This window comes from Pleurodeles waltl, chromosome 3_2 (assembly GCF_031143425.1).
Source record: "Pleurodeles waltl isolate 20211129_DDA chromosome 3_2, aPleWal1.hap1.20221129, whole genome shotgun sequence".
Lineage (NCBI taxonomy): Eukaryota > Metazoa > Chordata > Amphibia > Caudata > Salamandridae > Pleurodeles > Pleurodeles waltl.
The window spans coordinates 174534443-174556652 of record NC_090441.1 but is presented as its reverse complement, the minus strand read 5'-3'; the positions used below and the strand labels follow the sequence as shown (position 1 = coordinate 174556652).

The 22210-nt window shown below is 43.5% G+C and overlaps 1 protein-coding gene across 1 annotated transcript in view; it reads right to left on the bottom strand.

Annotated features, from left to right (window-relative positions):
- Positions 1 to 22210, bottom strand: part of CNOT9 (CCR4-NOT transcription complex subunit 9) — a 110721-nt gene that overhangs the window by 57211 nt on the left and 31300 nt on the right. Inside the window, exons 2-3 of the mRNA XM_069227108.1 lie at positions 20281 to 20460; positions 1052 to 1167 (exon numbers count right to left, since the gene is read on the bottom strand). Coding sequence (XP_069083209.1) covers positions 1052 to 1167; positions 20281 to 20460 — 296 coding nt within the window. The remainder of the gene's footprint in view (positions 1 to 1051; positions 1168 to 20280; positions 20461 to 22210) is intronic.

Below are 22210 nucleotides of genomic sequence, written 5' to 3'. Positions count from 1 at the left end.
CTCTCATTTCATCAGTCCATAAAACCTTAGAAAAATCAGTCTTGAGATATTTCTTGGCCCAGTCTTGACGTTTCAGCTTGTGTGTCTTGTTCAGTGGTGGTCGTCTTTCAGCCTTTCTTACCTTGGCCATGTCTCTGAGTATTGCACACCTTGTGCTTTTGGGCACTCCAGTGATGTTGCAGCTCTGAAATATGGCCAAACTGGTGGCAAGTGGCATTGTGGCAGCTGCACGCTTGACTTTTCTCAGTTCATGGGCAGTTATTTTGCGCCTTGGTTTTTCCACACGCTTCTTGCGACCCTGTTGACTATTTTGAATGAAACGCTTGATTGTTCGATGATCACGCTTCAGAAGCTTTGCAATTTTAAGAGTGCTGCATCCCTCTGCAAGATATCTCACTATTTTTGACTTTTCTGAGCCTGTCAAGTCCTTCTTTTGACCCATTTTGCCAAAGGAAAGGAAGTTGCCTAATAATTATGCACACCTGATATAGGGTGTTGATGTCATTAGACCACACCCCTTCTCATTACAGAGATGCACATCACCTAATATGCTTAACTGGTAGTAGGCTTTCGAGCCTATACAGCTTGGAGTAAGACAACATGCATAAAGAGGATGATGTGGTCAAAATACTCATTTGCCTAATAATTCTGCACTCCCTGTATTCACAGCAGTAGACATGAGGAAGCCTGTGAGGTTTAGAAAATGTCTTCAGTAGGCTCTCAAGCACTGCTAGAATTGCTGGTTAGGTGACCTAAACCCCAACATCCGCTGTACCAACAGACAGTACATTTATTCAATGGTTGAGAAAAAAAATGATTTCCCCCAATGGACCACGATTAGGGTCTAGTGATAATCTAGTGACAACGTAAAGACACTAAAAAACCTACATGATACCATACAGAAAGATACTATCAGAAAGAATGAAGGCCTACATGCTGGCAGAGTATGATGACAAATAGCAATATAAAGAACAAAGCCACATTTATGTTTTTTATATCTGTCACAAAGCCTCTGAATAGCTGGATTTCACCTTCTAGGCCAACTGCTTACCTGGTTTCTGGATGAGATGCCACACACTGCAATAAGGCCAAGGCATTGCAAACTCTGTTTGACTGATGTGCTGTAAGGGTGGGCGGGTTAATTGATGGATAAATATTTACAATCTCCTAAAAGGAAAATAGAAAGGGAATTACAGTACATGTACAGTACATATATCAAGTAAATGCACCATAATATTGCAAGGCATTATTGACAGGGCCACTGGAATTATGCAATAGTGAAGCCACGTAATTTTTTTTGTAGAATTAGGATCTGACGGATGTGGCACAATCTATCACCTGCTGCATAATCTGTAGATTTATTTTAAAAAAAGTTATTTTGAAACCGTTTGAGCTAGAAACAAAAATGAACTCTGATGCGCTGACGCGCACTGGAAGGCCATTTGCAAAGGTTGACTGGTCACATTTCTCCTGCTTATTGCTATGTTTAGGTGCTAGACTGGTAATGAGGTGCAACCCATACAGTGCTAACAAGTGTAAAAACAACAAAATAAAGTATTACTATCAGAAAATGTCCAGCATTAAGCCACATAATTTGCAATTTCTTTCCCCATCATTTACTCAACCCTGCTGCATCGTTTATCTTTTCCCTGCTGCATAATTCCAGTGACCCCGATTACTGTCTACGCCATGAAATATGATGGGACAGTAAGATTCTTTTCATGCGGATGTATGCAGCCTAGCAGTCAGAAAGGCCCTGTTCGAGATGTGGAATTTACAGGGGATGAAAACATAACAGACATAAAGCTCGACCAGCCAATCCCTCTCAGTAGTATCAACTCAATTTAAAAGTTGATGAACTTCCACGTATTTATTTTATTCACATCCTGTGCGATCAAATGGTTAGGAAAATAGTGGAGAACAGGGAAAAGATTGGAGAACAGGGAACTAAAGCGTTGTGGTGAACAGGTTATAGCAACATTTCAAATGTTAAGACTACACAATTACAATCACTAACTTAAAAATGGGTAAACTGGCAAGAACAAACTTTCATCAACTTATATGAACCTTCAGCTCAGGTACCCATGACCAGGTTATTGATATCAGTTCCAAACGGAGAAAGAAAAACTGAAGTGGGCTACTGGGGTTTCTATGTAATCTCAACACAGAATACATACATCCATCAGCTCCCAACCTGCAGCCCAAATTTCACCAGCAACATCTGTATGCCTCCGGAACACCTATTTGAGCCCACTTTCTGCAAACGAGCCCCATACATCATCATAAACACACCGCAGCTCATGGGTAAGATAACGTTACATTTTAGCATTTTCCTCCCAATGTAATAATTGGCAAATGGTTTTGTAGCACACTAATGAGAACACCATCTGATTTCACATCCATTCAAGCAACTAATCACCTTATTTTGTCTGCAAATAGACCCAACAAAAACACGGCACAAACACAACAAATAGCAGCACTATTAAACAAGAGTGGTCTCAGCTTTCATCAACCAAGTACCTCACTTTTAAAATAGAAATTAGTTCAGTGTACCCCGACACTGGATACGGAGCCGACTACTTCTATGCAATATGCAGACCTAGGAAATCATAGGTTACAAATATAATTTAGTTTATTAATATTCTATTACTGTTTCCCTTCATAAATGTAAGTACGTTTTTGCAAACCATATTCTCACCACCTTCGCATCTCGCCTATGAATCTATCGGCAGTAAAATTTGGCATCTACAGCCTTCTCATAATCAAACAGGAATTGAATCTCGATTATAGTTGCATTTAAACTTGTCAAAATGTTTTGATACAAGCTTCTTTATTGTGAGATGTTAAACTGAGATGCTCTGCCAACTGTAGTTTGACCTACATTTCCGCAATATCAATATAATAAATGTTGCAAAGTAACCCCTTTTTGGGAGGTTTACCCTGAGTTTTTTAAAAAAAATTGTCAGTGGTTTGCTGGTAATTTTGAGCTCTAACACTAAGTGCTCTGGCTCCTAAAACGGTTGACATTTGCTTAAAACCCGATTATCACATTTAACTTTTCTGTAGGGCAATAATATATAGCACAGACGTACACCAATGGCATGGAAAGATAAATGTCACTTGTTGACAGCAGCATCTATTGGACCATCCATGTAAGGAAATGCCTCCTTGGCATGGTTACCCCCTGACTTTTTGCCTTTGCTGATGCTATGTTTTGAATTGAAAGTGTGCTGAGGCCTGCTAACCAGGCCCCAGCACCAGTGTTCTTTCCCTAACCTGTACTTTTGATTCCACAATTGGCACACCCTGGCATCCAGATAAGTCCCTTGTAAGTGATACCCCTGGTACCAAGGGCCCTGATGCCAAGGAAGGTCTCTAAGGGCTGCAGCATATCTTATGCCACCCTGGAGACCCCTCACTCAGCACAGACACCCTGCTTGCCAGCTTGTGTGTGCTGGTGAGAACAAAACGAGTAAGTCGACATGGCACTCCCCTCAGGGTGCCATGCCAGCCTCTCACTGCCTATACAGGTATAGATAAGTCACCCCTCTAGCAGGCCTTACAGCCCTAAGGCAGGGTGCACTATACCATAGGTGAGGGCACCAGTGCATGAGCACTGTGCCCCTACAGTGTCTAAGCTATACCTTAGACATTGTAAGTGCAGGGTAGCCATAAGAGTATATGGTCTGGGAGTCTGTTTTACACTAACTCCGAAGCACCATAATGGCTACACTGAAAACTGGGAAGTTTGGTATCAAACTTCTCAGCACAATAAATGCACACTGACACCAGTGTACATTTTATTGTAAAATACACCCCAGAGGGCACCTTCGAGGTGCCCCCTGAAACCTTAACCAACTATCTGTGTAGGCTGACTGGTTCCAGCAGCCTGCCACACTAGAGACATGTTGCTGGCCCCATGGGGAGAGTGCCTTTGTCACTCTGAGGCCAGTAACAAAGCCTGCACTGGGTGGAGATGCTAACACCTCCCCCAGGCAGGAGCTGTCACACCTGGCGGTGAGCCTCAAAGGCTCACCCCTTTGTGCCAGCACCGCAGGACACTCCAGCTAGTGGAGTTGCCCGCCCCCTCCGGCCCCGGCCCCCACTTTTGGCGGCAAGGCCGGAGAAAATAATGAGAAAAACAAGGAGTCACTGGCCGGTCAGGACAGCCCCTAAGGTGTCCTGAGCTGAAGTGACTCCAACTTTTAGAAATCCTCCATCTTGCAGATGGAGGATTCCCCCAATAGGATTAGGGATGTGACCCCCTCCCCTTGGGAGGAGGCACAAAGAGGGTGTACTCACCCTCAGGGCTAGTAGCCATTGGCTACTAACCCCCCAGACCTAAACACGCCCTTAAATTTAGTATTTAAGGGCTTCCCCGAACCTAAGAATTGAGATTCCTGCAACTTACCGAAGAAGAAGACTGCTGAGCTGAAAACCCCTGCAGAAGAAGAAAGAAGACACCAACTGCTTTGGCCCCAGTCCTACCGGCCTGTCTCCTGCCTTCTAAAGAACCCTGCTCCAGCGACGCTTTCTCCAGGACCAGCGACCTCTGAATCCTCAGAGGACTGCCCTGCTTCCAAGAGACCAAGAAACTCCCGAGGACAGCGGCACTGCTCCAAAAGAACTGCGACTTTGTTTCAAGGAGCAGATTTAAAGACCCCTGCAACTCCCCGCAAGAAGCGTGAGACTTGCAACACTGCACCCGACGACCCCGACTCGACTGGTGGAGAACCAACACCTCAGGGAGGACCCTCCGGCGACTCCGAGTCCGTGAGTAACCAAAGTTGTCCCCCCTGAGCCCCCACAGCGACGCCTGCAGAGGGAATCCCGAGGCTCCCCCTGACCGCGACTGCCTGAACTCCATTTCCCGACGGCTGGAAAAGACCCTGCACCCGCAGCCCCCAGCACCTAAAGGAACGGAACTCCTGTGCAGGAGTGACCCCCAGGAAGCCCTCTCCCTTGCCCAGGTGGTGGCTACCCCGAGGAGCCCCCCCCTTGCCTGCCTGCAACGCTGAAGAGATCCCTTGATCTCTCATTGATTTCCATTGAAAACCCGACGCTTGTTTCTACACTGCACCCGGCCGCCCCAGTGTCGCTGAGGGTGTACTTTGTGTGGACTTGTGTCCCCCCCGGTGCCCTACAAAACCCCCCTGGTCTGCCCTCCGAAGACGCGGGTACTTACCTGCTGGCAGGCCGGAACCGGGGCACCCCCTTCTCTCCATTGAAGCCTATGCGTTTTGGGCACCTCTTTGACCTCTGCACCTGACCAGCCCTGAGCTGCTGGTGTGGTAACTTTGGGGTTGCTCTGAACCCCCAACGGTGGGCTACCTTGGACCCAAACCTGAGACTTGTGATTTACTTACCTGACAAAAACTTACCTCCCCAGGAACTGTGAAAATTGCACTAAGTGTCCACTTTTAAAACAGCTTATTGTGTTTTATGTAAAAAGTATACATGCTAATGTAATGATTCAAAGTTCCTAAAGTACTTACTTGCAAAATCTTTCAAATGAGATATTACATGTAGAATTTGAACCGGTGGTCCTTAAAATAAACTAAGAAAAGATATTTTTCTATAACAAAACCTACGGGCTGGATTTGTCACAGAGTGTGTGTTCCTCATTGCCTGTGTGTATGTACAACAAATGCTTAACACTACTCCTTTGATAAGCCTACTGCTCGACCACACTACCACAAAATAGAGCATTAGTATTATCTCTTTTTGCCACTATCTTACCTCTAAGGGGAACCCTTGGACTCTGTGCATACTATTCCTTACTTTGAAATAGTGCATACAGAGCCAACTTCCTACAATCCACTACAGTGGCAGTGAAAACATGGGTTCAGGTCTACCCTTCGCAGCCTGACAGCAGAAGCTTGAACCCTACGGCACAGACATCACCTATATGACAGGGAAGAAAACCTATTTTTAAAAAATAATAATAAATAAGTTACCCTTAAGAACTCTTTGTAACACCCATAAGTTAGGGTGCATAAAAGATAAGAGTGCAACATGTGACATTAGAAATGGCATGCTGCCTCAGTGACTCAGCCTGAAACAACATTGTCCCTGGTCAGGATGTAGCTGCTAAATAGGAAAGGTCAACGTACTGATTAAACTGTATAATCTATAAGGTTTGGCTTTTAACAGCTACAGACCACCTTCAAAGATGTATTTTTATATTAAATAAAATTCCACTCTAATAGTGAAGTTGAATTCTCATTAAATATAAGTAAAATGTAACTTTTAAAAAGTCATCTTTATCATGCCGGAAGTTGCTTTAGTCTAATTCACATTAGCTCTCTAGCAACTGCCCAGTTTGAGCTTGGCCTGAATTAGCTGTGAAAGAGGTGTGAAGATTGCTCCCAGTGCAGAGACAATGCCCTGGGAGCGGGAAGGTGTTTCTTCCCCTGTCAAAAAGGGCCAGATGGCCTAGGAACTTAATTACCTTCAAATGGGCCTGACCTTCCATAAAAGAACGTTAGGTGACACATTGAAATCCCCAGGCTTTGTCCCCATAGTAAGGCTGGCATCAAACATATTGGGTCAAAGCTACTCCCAGAACTGGTTTTAAATGACCACAGATCCTATATGTACCTGGAACCCCTCTGGTGGGCACACAGGCTGTGCACAAGGGGGAAACCATCTAAGATTTTGGGATGGGAGGGGCACTGTGAGCAGTACAGCAAACAAGAACTATTAAAAGAGGGAGTAGTGCTGCCCACAATAAATTTTACCCCATTGTTTAGACTGCGCCCATGAGTCAACTACACCCACTAGCAGACCAGGTATAAATGTGACATCCCTAGGAACCCCATCCTCAGACCACTTTTCGCGGATGATCAGAAAAAGACTTATCGGTGACTTCAAAAAACAAAAACATAGTCCCATTCTGCCTTGGGACTTTTCAGCAAGCAATCTCCAAAGCCCCAAGAGAACCAACTTGCTTCCAATATCTGGCCCTTGGTTCAATGGCTGTGACTACAACTTTAGCACCAGCCCACTAAGGGAGAATTGTATTTCTCAAAAAAAAAAAAAAAAAAAAAAAAAAAAAAAAAACACTCCCTTTCTGAAGTGTGACTCAGACATTTGTCTTTTCTCTGGGACCAATCCATTTGGTGTATTTGAAAAGGGCTCCGTCACAGTTCGCCTCAAATTGCGCCTAGGCCAGTCTACAGCTTCCAGAGTTAATCATCAGTGCTTTGCAGCCATATTTTCACTTAAACCTATAAAGATTCATATCTTCAGTCCCCCTTATTGACTTAGCTGTTTTGGTCTTATTTTAATCACAAGATTTGTATTTTAAGATTGGCTGTGGAGTTATATTGTGTTTTCTGAGCTAGTTTTTCTGCTGTTTATGCACTGGTTAAATACATTACACACTGCCTTTGATTCAAGCCTAACTGCTTTGCATCGGGTTTCCAGAGACTGAGTACACGTTTCTTTTATTTCATTTGCTTGACAAAGCAGATGGTGGCCTTCTCCTTTGAGGAGGATCGTAGTCCACCCCAACTAAAAATTCACTTTCCTACAGTTAATGCTCAATGGTCTCCATATTTTTGTTACAAACTCGGAGAAAACACCCTCAATGGTCCACACTCAAGCCAAACAAGCCAAAAAGTGCTATATTCAGAATATGGATGGCAGTCAACGACCAACGTGTTAACTCTTATTGGAGTGTCAGGGATGTGGAATTCCTATCGCCCGACGCCCAGGACATCTTGTTGCAACAAGTTTTTATGTTTACTTTGTCCTTGGGACAAGTAGGCCCAACCCTCTGCAGCACAAACCCTTCGGCTGCCTGTTTACAGAGAGTGGAACTCTCTGCAGTTGAGGTAATGTGTTTCCAAAAGATAATGCTGTTCAAACTTGTATTTATGGTTCATTATTTGAAAGCCTTTATTATTAGGGTGAGTGCTGTAAATAAATGTTTTAAGGTCACACTTCACTACTGACGTTGGTTCCAGTACAAAAAAAAAAAAACGTGTATACACATGTTGGAAAAGTTTAGGCTATGAGGCTAAGTATAATGCTCCCAGAATGCTCTCTGATTAGATGCAAATGAAGTGTCATTTAGTAAAATGCGTTGATGCATGCTAGTATTTCCCAAAAATATTTCGAATGGAAAATCAGTGTAACTATTTTCAACACGATTATGGGAAGCATGAAAATAAACAAACACTGACAAAGCCAACTGATCTGACATATTTTTATAAGTCTTTTAGTTTCATCAATGCGTGTCTTGTTTTGACATGGCTTTTGTAACACTTTATTGTTGTGGGAGCTACCAGGCCCTCAACATTGTAACAAACTGGCAAAATTTTTTTTTAAAAAAAAGGTTTTTGAACTCTAAAAGCACACGTTGCCACCAGTGGCATAACAAAGGCCCCGCAGCCGCCCTCCAGGGGGCCCCTTCAGCACAGCACCTGCCCTGAGTGAGTCTGGAGAGGGGGCTCCTCCATGTTCTTTGCAAAGGGGCAGCCTCCAGTTTCGTTACGTCACTGATTGCCACTGTAGTTCCTGACACTGAGCAAAACTACTTTGTGTGCCAATATGCTCCTTGTGGAAGAGCAGAATGCGATCACTCACAGTAAAGCCAGCCGAAAGAGAGAGAAATAGAAGTTTAATAAAAACAAAATGTCTTTGTTAACACCAGATCTAATTAGGGACCAAGACCTACATGTAGGTAGCTTTTTGCATGTTGCAAACAGCAACTTTCGCTGTTTGCGACGTGCAAATAGCACATTGCGAGGCACAAACCCAGTTTTGCGACTCGCAATTAGGAAGGGGTGTTCCCTTCCTAATTGCGACTCGCAGTGCAATGTAGGATTGTTTTGTGACCGTGGGCGCAAACCAATTGCAGTTTGCACCCATTTCAAATGAGTGCTAACACTTTCGCAAAAGGGAAGGGGTCCCCATGGGACCCCTTCCCCATTGTGAATGTCACTGTAAACATTTTTTCAGAGAAGGCAGTGGTCCTGCAGACCACTGCCTGCTCTGAAAAAATGAAACGAAAACGTTTCATTTTTTGTTTTTGTAATGCATCTCGTTTTCCTTTAAGGAAAACGGGCTGCATTAAAAAAAAAAAAAAGCTTTATTGAAAAGCAGTCACAGACATGGTGGTCTGCTGTCTCCAGCAGGCCACTATCCCTGTGGGGGCCGCCATTCGCAAGTGGGTCGCAAATTGTGACCCACCTCATGATTATTCATGAGGTGGGCATTTGCGAAGCCCTTGCGAATCACAGATGGTGTCAGGGACACCACCCTACATTCGGATTTGGGGGTCGCAAATCTGAACCTACCTACATGTGGCCCCAAATTCTTAAAGAAAGTCACAAAAGTGCACCCATAGTATATGTCGTACCCCTATAAAATATTTGTGAACTGTATTTTAGCATGGGTAAATAAGCATGTGTAGATTTGCTCATGTGAAAATCTATTGAGCATTTGCAAGTTCATTTTCCCTCCAGCCACTTTCTTCCCAACCCTGGAAGAAGTTCTAATTCTGCCATTGTCAGGAGTAAATGTCCAACCTTTCTTAATATGGGAAAATATTAGAGAGAAGCTGGTGAAAATCTTTAAAGCATGCAGGTTAGTAGGTTTGCAGACTCAACGGCATTCCAGCCCTGGAACTATTGCTTACTGCTTCCTCCAGCCCCAGTATGCAGATCTGCAGAAAGGTGGCAAAATAAGGAAATTGCTACATAGGGATTGAAACTGCAAGTATTCAAGCCCTACTATGGTAGTAGCCCTGGCATAATCAGAGAGGCTATTATCAGAGCTCTTACATAATGAGATTGCTGCCATAGTTTGTCACCACACTACATGGCACCAAAGGGACAAGTAGATCTTTTTACAGGACAAGTAGATTTGAGAAGCAACCTGTCCCCTGGACAAGTAGATTTTTAATAAATTCCACACCCGAGTGTCTTGTCACAGTTTTTAACCTTAGCATTTCAATGATACAGAGAAATGAGAAAAATATCAATGTGAAAGTAATGAGTTATTCAATTCATTTGGCACTGGATTGAGTATCAATTATTAACTAATTCAAATCCTCACAATAATTCATTTATAGATTTAAACATATAACACCTCAATGTGCAAATCGGATTGTAATCAATCATTATATATAAAATGTATTCCAAATTGTCCAGTTCCTGTTCATAACAGTATGCAAAAAGAATGAGCAAAAAATGTCCACATGACATCAGTTCAAGACATTTAAATTGATTATTGACTAGGTTTTAACTGAATCAAAACTCCTATTTGCTCAAGTGATCTAATGTTGTCAAATGGATCGACGAATAACCTTCATAACAGAGCACTAGCTTAATCCTCAAAAACAATTCCATATTGGATCCCTTCAGTGGGACAATCTTTTATTAATTCTGTCCCTACACTAATCAATTTTACACTAATTCAGATTAATACTTTTCCCCTGAACCATAAAAAGTGGTCACTTTGGAAACAAATTAAAATAATCATACGCTGGACATGAAAGCTGAATCTGAATGACTCATAATGTACACTAAATTCTTCATCAAGGTTTAGACATTCTCCCCCCCCCCGCGCCTTAGTTTGACTATCAGTATTATATTTTGGTTCCAGGCTTCTAAGCTGTAAAATCCATTCTCCACTCCATACATGTCTTAACACCGTATCAATTCCATAATACTTGTCCAAATTTGGGTTACTGCCATAATACTCTGAAACACATCTGGCTAGTGTTTGTCATTATTCTTAATAATCAGCAAATGAATCTTTGCTTTCAAATAAAATGTTCCCGGTGATGCAGCTGGGAGGAGAACTTTGGGGCTCTCTATGGTACTCCAAGGCACACTAACATTCATGGACAACAGAAACCGCGGTTGACCTTTGGCACAGTCACACTGGCCCTGGCCTGGAAGGGGGGAACCACGCAGACCACTCCTCTCTGGGAAACAGCCGTGCTGGGTATACTGACGGCTACCACCATTCGACAAGTGGGACCTTATTGATCTCTACAGTGGGAGACTTGTAGACCCAGGAAGATTTTATGACCTTATCAGACCAGAAACATGACTATCAATTGGCACCTGCTGAAACATATTGTTACTTACATGTTCACCACATACTGAGCTAAACACTGTCAAAAGAAGCGAGCTCCTGGAGTCTTCGCTCCTAGAAGCCAGACTGTTAGATGAATACATGCCCTGAAAAGCCATTTCCATGACATACAAAAAATTACTCAATAATACACCTGATGCCTTAATGCAATTGAAAGAGTGCTAAGTCCATTACTTTTTTTGGGGGGGGGGGAGGGGTGGTCAGGATTCCACTTAATTCAATTAAAGCACTCCTGCACTCCTATTACGGTCCTACCACACTGGTTGCGATGGGTAGAGCACCAAATGATAACTGCCTCATTGAAGTGGTGTCTCCAAAATGTTTGGAAGGAAACAGATTTGCTCCGAATGGATCACACATGGATACCCTGGGACTGACTGTAGCTAAATGGAATGTTGCTAAAGTGTAGGGTGCAAACAGCACCATAAGAGTCGGACTGGAAACTAGATATAGGCTAGTGTATGTTGGATGAGAGGGCAGTATATGAAGGCTGGGGTTGCCCTCAAAAGTGGGCCAAAGTCTGGGCACGCTGTAATAGCTATAAAGGTATCATGTGTGATGACTTGGCGCCCATCAACTTTGGTGACCGGCTGTCTAAGGTAGTTAATGGTGCAAGCTGTGGTGGGGGAAGAGGAGGTCAAAGTTTTGATGCTGCTGTGAAGAGAATATCAAATAACTTGACAGTGCGCAGGTTTTATATGCGTTTATTGAACTTGTCAATAAAAAATATTTGTACTAACAATAAAATTGAGAGGAGTGGTCAAGCAGAAGGAAATGTAATTATTAGCCAGAAAATCAGACTTTCTGGGCCACTATGGCTATGCCAGTCTACGCCTTGAGCTTTACCCTAGGCTTCTGGCAAATAGCTAGGCCTTGAAAAATCCTTCCTGTTTGTAATATCAATAATTTGCAGACAACTGCAGATGTTTTGTAATGGAAGGATATGCAAGGACTCTGGTTTGTGTCAACATCCCTACTAACTTGATGGAGGATACTCCGCAGAGCATCGTCGTGAACCTCATATTGGACTCTCCAGGTAGGATTACAATCATGGGGGTGGGGGCCTTAAACCTCATGAGCTCAGCACTTGAGTTAACTAGTTCAGCCTCCTCGAACAGGCCTGTTGCCCTGTCGAGATGGGCAGCTACACTAGAGTTAACTGATACACAGCAGAGGTGGCAAGTAGGAGAAAACACTATACATATTACTCAGTCCCTCACCACTCTTTTGTGAGCAACACGTGCCCCACCAACATAAATAGCTAGTATTGACTGATATATTTAATAAGCATGTGACTGCCCAAAGGCGTATTGGCACTGACACAATCAGATATAAAGCCCCCGAAGGTTCAGACATGTAATGAGAAAAGCCAGGACTTGTGCAATTTTCTAAAATGAGTACGATTCTATTGGTTTCTCGGCTCTCAGGGTAGTTTATTATATAGTTTATATGTAATAAACAACCCTCCCTTGCGGATGCTTTGTGTTTTGTTATGGAAACTGTTTTAGGTGCAGCTGATCTCAGTGTTCTCCTTTGTGGATACCAAGTGATTTTTTTCCTCAAACATTTTGCGCCTATCCCCTAAAGTGCTTCATGTGCTGTGCAGAAAGCCTTAAAGGCTACATGTTTCTTAACTGGGAACGAGGGAAGCTTCACTAACGCCTGAAAAGCGCGATTGATATTTGGGTTTTTTTTTTTTTTTAGGATGCGGGCTGCTGCGTTCTGCAGAAGCTGGAGTTAAGAGAGTGCTGTTGGATGCCCTGATAGAGGGCATTACAATAACCTAACCTGGACAATACAAATGCAATCACCACAGATTTTTGCAAATCATAGGGAATAAAGGGAAGAATTTTTCTCAACGTTTTAAGATGAACAAACCGGTAGAGGTAAGTTTATTTAGCTGATCTCTAAATGAACGTTGAACGTCAACGATCACTCCCAGGTTCTTTACTTTAGAGTCCAGAGTGAGAAGAGGGCCAAGAGACTTAGGCCACTAGGACGGGTTCCAAAGTGAGAGGTCTTTTAAAAAAGAAAAAAAGGACCTCCGTTTTCACAGAGTGCAGCTTCAAACTATTACATTGTATCCATATGATGACATCACCCATGCAACTGTTGAAGCAATTAAAGAATTCATCCACATTGTTAGAAATGGACACAATAACTTAAGTGTTGGCCGTGTAAGAAGCTGTTGAAAAACCAAAAGATCGAATCAATTTGGCTAATGGGGCTCAGTGAAAAGCCAGGCAGTGAAAAGGGTTTTGATCTAAAGTCCCCAAGGGAGACAGACTGCTCTCTATTAATAAGGAAAGACTGGAGGAGATTTAAATCAAAGCCACGTAACCCTGTATTGGCTAAATGTTTAGAAGGACCACATGACTCATGGTGTTGAAAGCTAAAAGAATGACAGCAGCCATCTCCCCATTGCCCATAATAGATCTTATCCCCTCTGTGGCAACAATCAGTGCCATTTCAGAGCTGTGGTTAGTTCTAAAGCCATGTTGAGCATTATCAAGAATTCAGTAATTGTTCAAAAATTCCGAAAGGGTAGTATTAAGGTGCTTTTTGAGAATTTTCGCTGGCACTGGCCAGGGGAGATCTGGCGATAATTCTTTTCCTCTACTGGGTTAAGAGAGGATTTTTTTTTTTTTTTTTTTTTTTTTTTTAACAGCAGGAGTATTGAAACTTTTTCCCATTCCATCGGAAACTGTCCTGCTGTATCATATTTAATAGAGAAGGGAGAGGGGCTGCAACCACCTCAGCTACTGCATGTAGGATTTTTGAAGGGCAGGGGACTGATGGCACTCCAGATTTAGTATGGATAATAAGCGCCAAAACTCCTCCTTTACGTAAATGGAGGAAACTCATTGAGCTCTTGTTTACTTGATCCTACAGGTTCTTTTTCTGCAACATCAATGTTAGTATGGTGTTGTAGGAAGTTGGCTCTGTATGTGCTATTTCAAAGTAAGGAATAGCATGCACAGAGTCCAAGGGTTCCCCTTAGAGGTAAAATAGTGGTAAAAATAGATAATACTAATGCTCTATTTTGTGGTAGTGTGGTCGAGCAGTAGGCTTATCCAAGGAGTAGTGTTAAGCATTTGTTGTACATACACATAGACAATAAATGAGGTACACACACTCAGAGACAAATCCAGCCAATAGGTTTTTATATAGAAAAATATCTTTTCTTAGTTTATTTTAAGAACCACAGGTTCAAATTCTACATGTAATATCTCATTCGCAAGGTATTGCAGGTAAGTACTTTAGGAACTTCAAATCATCAAAATTGCATGTATACTTTTCAAGTTATTGACAAATAGCTGTTTTAAAAGTGGACACTTAGTGCAATTTTCACAGTTCCTGGGGGAGGTAAGTTTTTGTTAGTTTTACCAGGTAAGTAGGACACTTACAGGGTTCAGTTCTTGGTCCAAGGTAGCCCACCGTTGGGGGTTCAGAGCAACCCCAAAGTCACCACACCAGCAGCTCAGGGCCGGTCAGGTGCAGAGTTCAAAGTGGTGCCCAAAACACATAGGCTAGAATGGAGAGAAGGGGGTGCCCCGGTTCCGGTCTGCTTGCAGGTAAGTACCCGCGTCTTCGGAGGGCAGACCAGGGGGGTTTTGTAGGGCACCGGGGGGGACACAAGTCCACACAGAAATTTCACCCTCAGCAGCGCGGGGGCGGCCGGGTGCAGTGTAGGAACAGGCGTCGGGTTCGCAATGTTAGTCTATGAGAGATCTCGGGATCTCTTCAGCGCTGCAGGCAGGCAAGGGGGGGATTCCTCGGGGAAACCTCCACTTGGGTAAGGGAGAGGGACTCCTGGGGGTCACTTCTCCAGTGAAAGTCCGGTCCTTCAGGTCCTGGGGGCTGCGGGTGCAGGGTCTCTCCCAGGCGTCGGGACTTTAGGTTCAAAGAGTCGCGGTCAGGGGAAGCCTCGGGATTCCCTCTGCAGGTGGCGCTGTGGGGGCTCAGGGGGGACAGGTTTTGGTACTCACAGTATCAGAGTAGTCCTGGGGTCCCTCCTGAGGTGTTGGATCGCCACCAGCCGAGTCGGGGTCGCCGGGTGCAGTGTTGCAAGTCTCACGCTTCTTGCGGGGAGCTTGCAGGGTTCTTTAAAGCTGCTGGAAACAAAGTTGCAGCTTTTCTTGGAGCAGGTCCACTGTCCTCGGGAGTTTCTTGTCTTTTCGAAGCAGGGGCAGTCCTCAGAGGATGTCGAGGTCGCTGGTCCCTTTGGAAGGCGTCGCTGGAGCAGGATCTTTGGAAGGCAGGAGACAGGCCGGTGAGTTTCTGGAGCCAAGGCAGTTGTCGTCTTCTGGTCTTCCTCTGCAGGGGTTTTCAGCTAGGCAGTCCTTCTTCTTGTAGTTGCAGGAATCTAATTTTCTAGGGTTCAGGGTAGCCCTTAAATACAAAATTTAAGGGCGTGTTTAGGTCTGGGGGGTTAGTAGCCAATGGCTACTAGCCCTGAGGGTGGGTACACCCTCTTTGTGCCTCCTCCCAAGGGGAGGGGGTCACAATCCTAACCCTATTGGGGGAATCCTCCATCTGCAAGATGGAGGATTTCTAAAAGTTAGATTTACTTCAGCTCAGGACACCTTAGGGGCTGTCCTGACTGGCCAGTAACTCCTCCTTGTTGCTTTCTTTGTTCCCTCCAGCCTTGCCGCCAAAAGTGGGGGCCGTGGCCGGAGGGGGCGGGCAACTCCACTAAGCTGGAGTGCCCTGCTGGGCTGTGACAAAGGGGTGAGCCTTTGAGGCTCACCGCCAGGTGTTACAGCTCCTGCCTGGGGGAGGTGTTAGCATCTCCACCCAGTGCAGGCTTTGTTACTGGCCTCAGAGTGACAAAGGCACTCTCCCCATGGGGCCAGCAACATGTCTCTAGTGTGGCAGGCTGCTGGAACCAGTCAGCCTACACAGCTAGTTGGTTAAGTTTCAGGGGGCACCTCTAAGGTGCCCTCTGTGGTGTATTTTACACTAAAATGTACACTAGCATCAGTGTGCATTTATTGTGCTGAGAAGTTTGATACCAAACTTCCCAGTTTTCAGTGTAGCCATTATGGTGCTGTGGAGTTCGTGTAAAACAGACTCCCAGACCATATACTCTTATGGCTACCCTGCACTTACAATGTCTAAGGTTTTGTTTAGACACTGTAGGGGCACAGTGCTCATGCACTGGTACCCTCACCTATGGTATAGTGCACCCTGCCTTAGGGCTGTAAGGCCTGCTAGAGGGGTGTCTTACCTATACTGCATAGGCAGTGAGAGGCTGGCATGGCACCCTGAGGGGAGTGCCATGTCGACTTACTCATTTTGTTCTCACTAGCACACACAGGCTTGTAAGCAGTGTGTCTGTGCTGAGTGAGGGGTCTCTAGGGTGGCATAAGACATGCTGCAGCCCTTAGAGACCTTCCTTGGCATCAGGGCCCTTGGTACTAGAAGTACCAGTTACAAGGGACTTATCTGAATGCCAGGGTGTGCCAATTGTGGATACAATGGTACATTTTAGGTGAAGGAACACTGGTGCTGGGGCCTGGTTAGCAGGGTCCCAGCACACTTCTCAGTCAAGTCAGCATCAGTATCAGGCAAAAAGTGGGGGGTAACTGCAACAGGGAGCCATTTCTTTACAGGTGTCTCAAGTCAAAGTCACTGCATACTGTTTCAACCTTATTCCTGAAAAGGTTAGCTAGAATGTTGCACAGTGACTGGCTAGGTGGCACTGTACTAATTGAACTAAAACTGTGCAAGCTGATAATTTACAAAGTTCACTTGAGGAGTTTTTGGCTTGATGGATCTAATCAGTAAAATATTTAGTTTTCTCAGATACAAAAAGTTAATAGTAAGCCTCAATCATTTGTTTATATTTAGTTTTTTCAGGTTAAGTTATACTCATTATCTTGTCTTGCCTGTGGCATTTTGGTCTGAAAGCCCTAAGCTCGTGGGAAAACCAGGGCGCTGCTGGCTTAGATCTACGACTTTTGTTGGATCTTAATGGAGCCAACCTGGATGCTGCTGAATTAATCCAATTAGTATACATATCTATATTTGGGTCATCGGACAGAGTAGGTTGACTGGCAAACAGGATATTAGAAAGTTGTGATATATTTATTTTATGCCAGGCCCAGGTTTTTGGGACTTGTACCGTTTCATTTGATGAAAGTTTGAGGCAACAATCATTTAGCTTAAACATATAGCCTTATGGTCCCAACCACCTTAATATGGCCTCAAGGTGTACATCTGGGTGTCTTGAAAAAAATACGATCTAAGACATGGCTGGCCTTACAAGTGGCATCATTCACTACACAAACCCTTCCAAGGAAAAACTGAGGCCATATTATCCCTGGCCTGTAAAGAACAGCAATTGTGCATCTTAGAACCCATTATGCACGCCTTAAGAAATTGGGTAATTGGTTGAGAGTGAGGTGACACCCTACCCAGCATGTGGGGGGTGCGGGGTTAACGACCCACTCTGGATGGGTTCAGGTGTGGGTTCAAGATAGTGGGAGACAAGTCTATTCAGCTGCTAGCGGGGCTGGGCCCAGCTCCAGCCCTCGCCGCTCCCCAAAAGCCTGTCAGCGGATCAGCAATTTAGGCATACCTAATCCCACTATTTGTGAATTCCTCCCAGACAGTCACACAAGTCTAACTGCCAACTACAAACAGTCATGTAACCTAGCACAGGCTGAATGCATGTAATGTGTGTTTTGACCACTGACTCCATGTTGCACTTAGCTTAGCAGTATACTGTCAGTTTAGTGACCACCAGCTTCATTTTACCTATTGACTTTGTTTTAGCATTGGCCACTGCCACGTTAAAAGCTACAAGTAGTTTTCTACATTGTACTGTGCCCATGTTTTTATTTTCTGTGTTTTTTTCCCCCCATCAAGGGCTTAGGCTGATAAAAATGTATTCAGACGGCAGGGAATGGTCTTGTTTTGAATTGGCACCTTGGGATTGTGGCCAAGCCCCGACGCGTTATTTTCAAAGCTTGCCTAAAGCAATCAGTAATTTGTGAATAAATAAACTTCTGCAGTGAGAGGGACGTTCTAGAATTTTCCTGTCTTGTTTGTTTAAAGTATAAGAGGCTGAGACCAGATGGACTGGGGACTGAGTGTGTTTGCAGATCTCAGGCACATCCAGGATGCTGAAGTGTGCCATCCTTCCCATGATGATAATTGATCTGTCTGTCCTCGAGAGATTCTGGGATCTGGCGCTCGGATGCTGAATAGGAGGGAGAGGAAGCAGCTTTGCCCTTTTCTCATGGTGATGCATATTGTTTAATTCATTATTTGCTTTGCATTATAATACAGATAAATTTATTTGCTGTGTACATTGCAGTAGAGAATCACTTGTGCATTTTTTTTGTGACCATTTTTAACCGTGTACTTTCAGCATGCTAATCTCCTTCTAGGAACCTTGCTTAGTGAAATAATAAATGTCTTCTTTGGACTAAAAAGCGCATTCCAGATATTTTTGTCCGTGCATGAGTGTTTCAGCCCAGTCATTAGTGAAGTAAAACAACGCACCAAATGGCAAAGGGCAGGAAAAATTGAACTTTCTAAAAGTGGCATTTTCAAAATTGTAATGACAAATTTGACTTTGCCATTAAAAAGGATTTTCATATATAATTTCATAGATACCAAACATGAAATGCTCACCTGTCCCCAATCAAAAGTTAGCACTTATTAAATGTAATAAGGGAACCCAATGTCATCCTATGGAACAGGTAGGTCTCAGTAGTGAAAATGAATGTAGTAGTTTTCCACTACCAGGACATGTAAAAATTAAAAGTACATGTCCAGCCTTGAGGTATGCTGGCCAGATGATGGTACCTGAGATGGGTGGGTGTCTTTCCTCACCAGACAATTGCTGGAGTTTTCAGATGATGGAGTATATTAATGTTGAGACTTAGTGCCAGTAGATATGGTTCAGGGATGCATGGCACAGCTTATTTTGAGAAGGGGGGGGGTATGTGGGTTGTCCCCTTGTCAGTTTGGTGGGGGCATGGTCCGCTACGATGGACATTCAGGATGTGGGACATTGAACTGGGATTAGCTCAGTCCTAGATTTAGTGAGCGAGGGTTTCTGTGGGCCAACACTGTACAATGTCTTGACTTCTCTGAGTACATATATATATATACATATATATATATATATATATATATATATATATATATATATATATATATATATACACACATATATATATATATATACACACACACACACACACACACATATATACACACACACACACATCCAACCTTGTAATTACAATGCTTACCTTCCACTATGGGCTAAGCTACCTAGGGCCTTAGTGGAAACATATGCAATAAAAGGGAAGTTTAAGACTTAGCAAGGGGGTAATATTGCCAAGTTGAATTGGCCTGCTGCAATGGCAGGCCTGGGCCAAGTCATAAGGGGCTTCTTAAGTGGGTGGCACAGTAAGTGCTAAACATGCACAGGTAGCACATGTTAGACAAGCCCTGGGTATATGGTATACCATTCTACAAGGGACTAATATGTAAATGGAATATGCCAATTAGGTTTAAACCAATTTTAACCATGCTTTAGGGAGTGAGCAAAAGCACTTTAGCACTGGTTAGTAGAAGTAAAGTGCAAAAAGACCCTAGGCCAACAATGACAAATTTATATATATATATATTTTATTTTTTTTTAAATACCTCACTTCTAATATCGCACTTGTATTGAAGAGGCCCACCAGAAAAATTAAATACATCAACAGCACCATTAGCTCAGTAATCTTAAAGCCCAACAGACTGGCAAGTGTGTGTGTGTGTCCTACCACCCAATGTCTTTAGTAAATGTTGAGGCCAAGATACCAGAAACCATTCTTACCACAAGATTGGCCAGAATAATAAGCACCCTAATTCACAGTGACCAGAACAGTTTCATGCCCAAGTGGGGTACCCAACATTGGGTACAACATTGGGTACGGCATTTACAATGACATTAGCGAAAAAAATACATTTCTAGAGACACTCGCAAAATGTTCATGGATTCATACACCAGTTTGTCAAGAGAACAAACTTCAACCTGTTGTTCTTCAAATATGTTGCAGTTCTCGCCACAGGCTCAACTTATTAAATAGGAGGCACTTGCAGTATTCCTGTGGGATGGAGTTGAGTAATGAAAGGGGAACTGAAAAAAAATAAACTCACCTGAAGTAGTGCTGCAATGGTACCAAAAGAATGCCAGAGCATTGGGGCGAGGTCAGGGACAGATTCTCGCTTCTTACTCAGCTCCAGCAAGGCATTCTCTCGGGTCTCAGGGCTTGATAGCTCGTTGATCCACTGGTATATCTTTTCTCTGTCCACCTGCGCCAGTGCCGTTGGCACAGGCTGAATACACAACAAAAGAACAGGTTAGCACATTACTATTTTAAAGGTTATATACAGATCAAGAAGTTGCACACATTACCATGGTGACCCACCAGCATACTTAGCATACCCGAATGAGAAAGCAGAGAAGACAAATTTTACGTAAGTGGTTGTTTCCAGTATTATACTGCTACAGAACCAGCAGAAGTGGCATTGAGTTAGATCATTCACCAACATACAAGGTTACTTTTATCAGAAGATGTACTATGCTTGCATCAAGCATGCTAACATCTACGTCAAGGGTTCAAATGCAGGTACATTTAATTTATTAGGCTATTCTACCAGTAGGGAGTTGGTCCATTCCTTCCAACCCTAGATGGGCCCCCCTGATTTATTGAGACTGAAATAAATTACCAAGTCTCAATGCTACTGGCCATAGCAGACAGATCAGTAACAGGGACTGAAATAACCACAAACTATTTAGCTGCTTCTCACATATTTGAAAAGCAATGATATTACTGTTTTGACCATACACAAGACAAATCATTTAAACAGTGTACAATACAAAATATACCAAAAACATTTTAGGAAAACAAAACTAGTGAGAATTATGTGGTCCAGTGCATCAGTCTCCCTACATGAACCTATAACTGAAATAAGAGGCACTGTTCCAAAAGAAAGGACTCTATTCCAACAATTAGGGTAGGGGGTCTTTTCAGTCACCACGTGCATTAGCCGTCACTCACCACTGAGTGGCATGCTTCCTCATCAGGCCATGATCCTCGTCTGGCCGGGACTACAATGCCTGACGGGCCCTACTAGAGGGTTCGTTGCCACAGATATATTTTTATGACAGAATGCCGGTAGTGAGTGGATGTGAGAGGGGCTGGGAAAACTGCTAAAATTGGGTAAAGGTGCCCAAGAGGCCTATCTTTAATACAACCTGGCACCCCGGCCAAGGTTATAAACAAGAAAAAGCTAAATTGTCTTGATAGAAGACAATTCGCACCCATTCGATCCCAAAGGGTCCCATGTACCTGACCTAGGAGGATCTCCACATTCAGATGTGGTAGGCTACCCTTTGTGAAAGCCACGGTGCACCAGAATTTTTGTATGTAGGTCATCTTCTCTTCTATTTTCAAACAGCTATCCAAGTTACCAGTGGCAGCAGCAATGTTTTAATAGGCGTCAAAATTCTCACATTATCTAAACCTTCCTTAATCAACACAGGGAGCCAGTTCTTTCATCATGGATCTATTCCAAAAGTCCTATTTCAAGATGGCATAAGGGGACATTGTCTAAGACTCATCATGATCACTAGCTAAAAATATTTATCATATTTGGTTCAGCATACAAACTTAATAATAATTCAGCTTGTTCTCAACTTTATATATTTCTTCACATGATCACTATGAGATAGATATATAGATATTTAAAAAACCCTGCATGCTGCAAGACTACCGAACGGTGGTTTGCAGCACTTAACAAAAATCATAAGTAAAAATAATAGTTTTACCAAAAGTTCACTCCTTCCAGCCCCCTCATGATCCAAGTGGCAAACATCATTTCAAGGCACCCTCTCCATGGTGTACAGGTCCAGGTTGTTAATGAGTTTGTTTGGTTTAATGGGTGGTGGTAGTAGGGTCTTTCCCCACGGCCACCAACTGCTAAACAAAAAGGTAAGCTAACCTTTGTGAAAGCTGACCAAGTAGTAACCACATCGCCATATCGCCACATCGACAGAAGTGAGGCAAGCTATCAGTACTTTAAG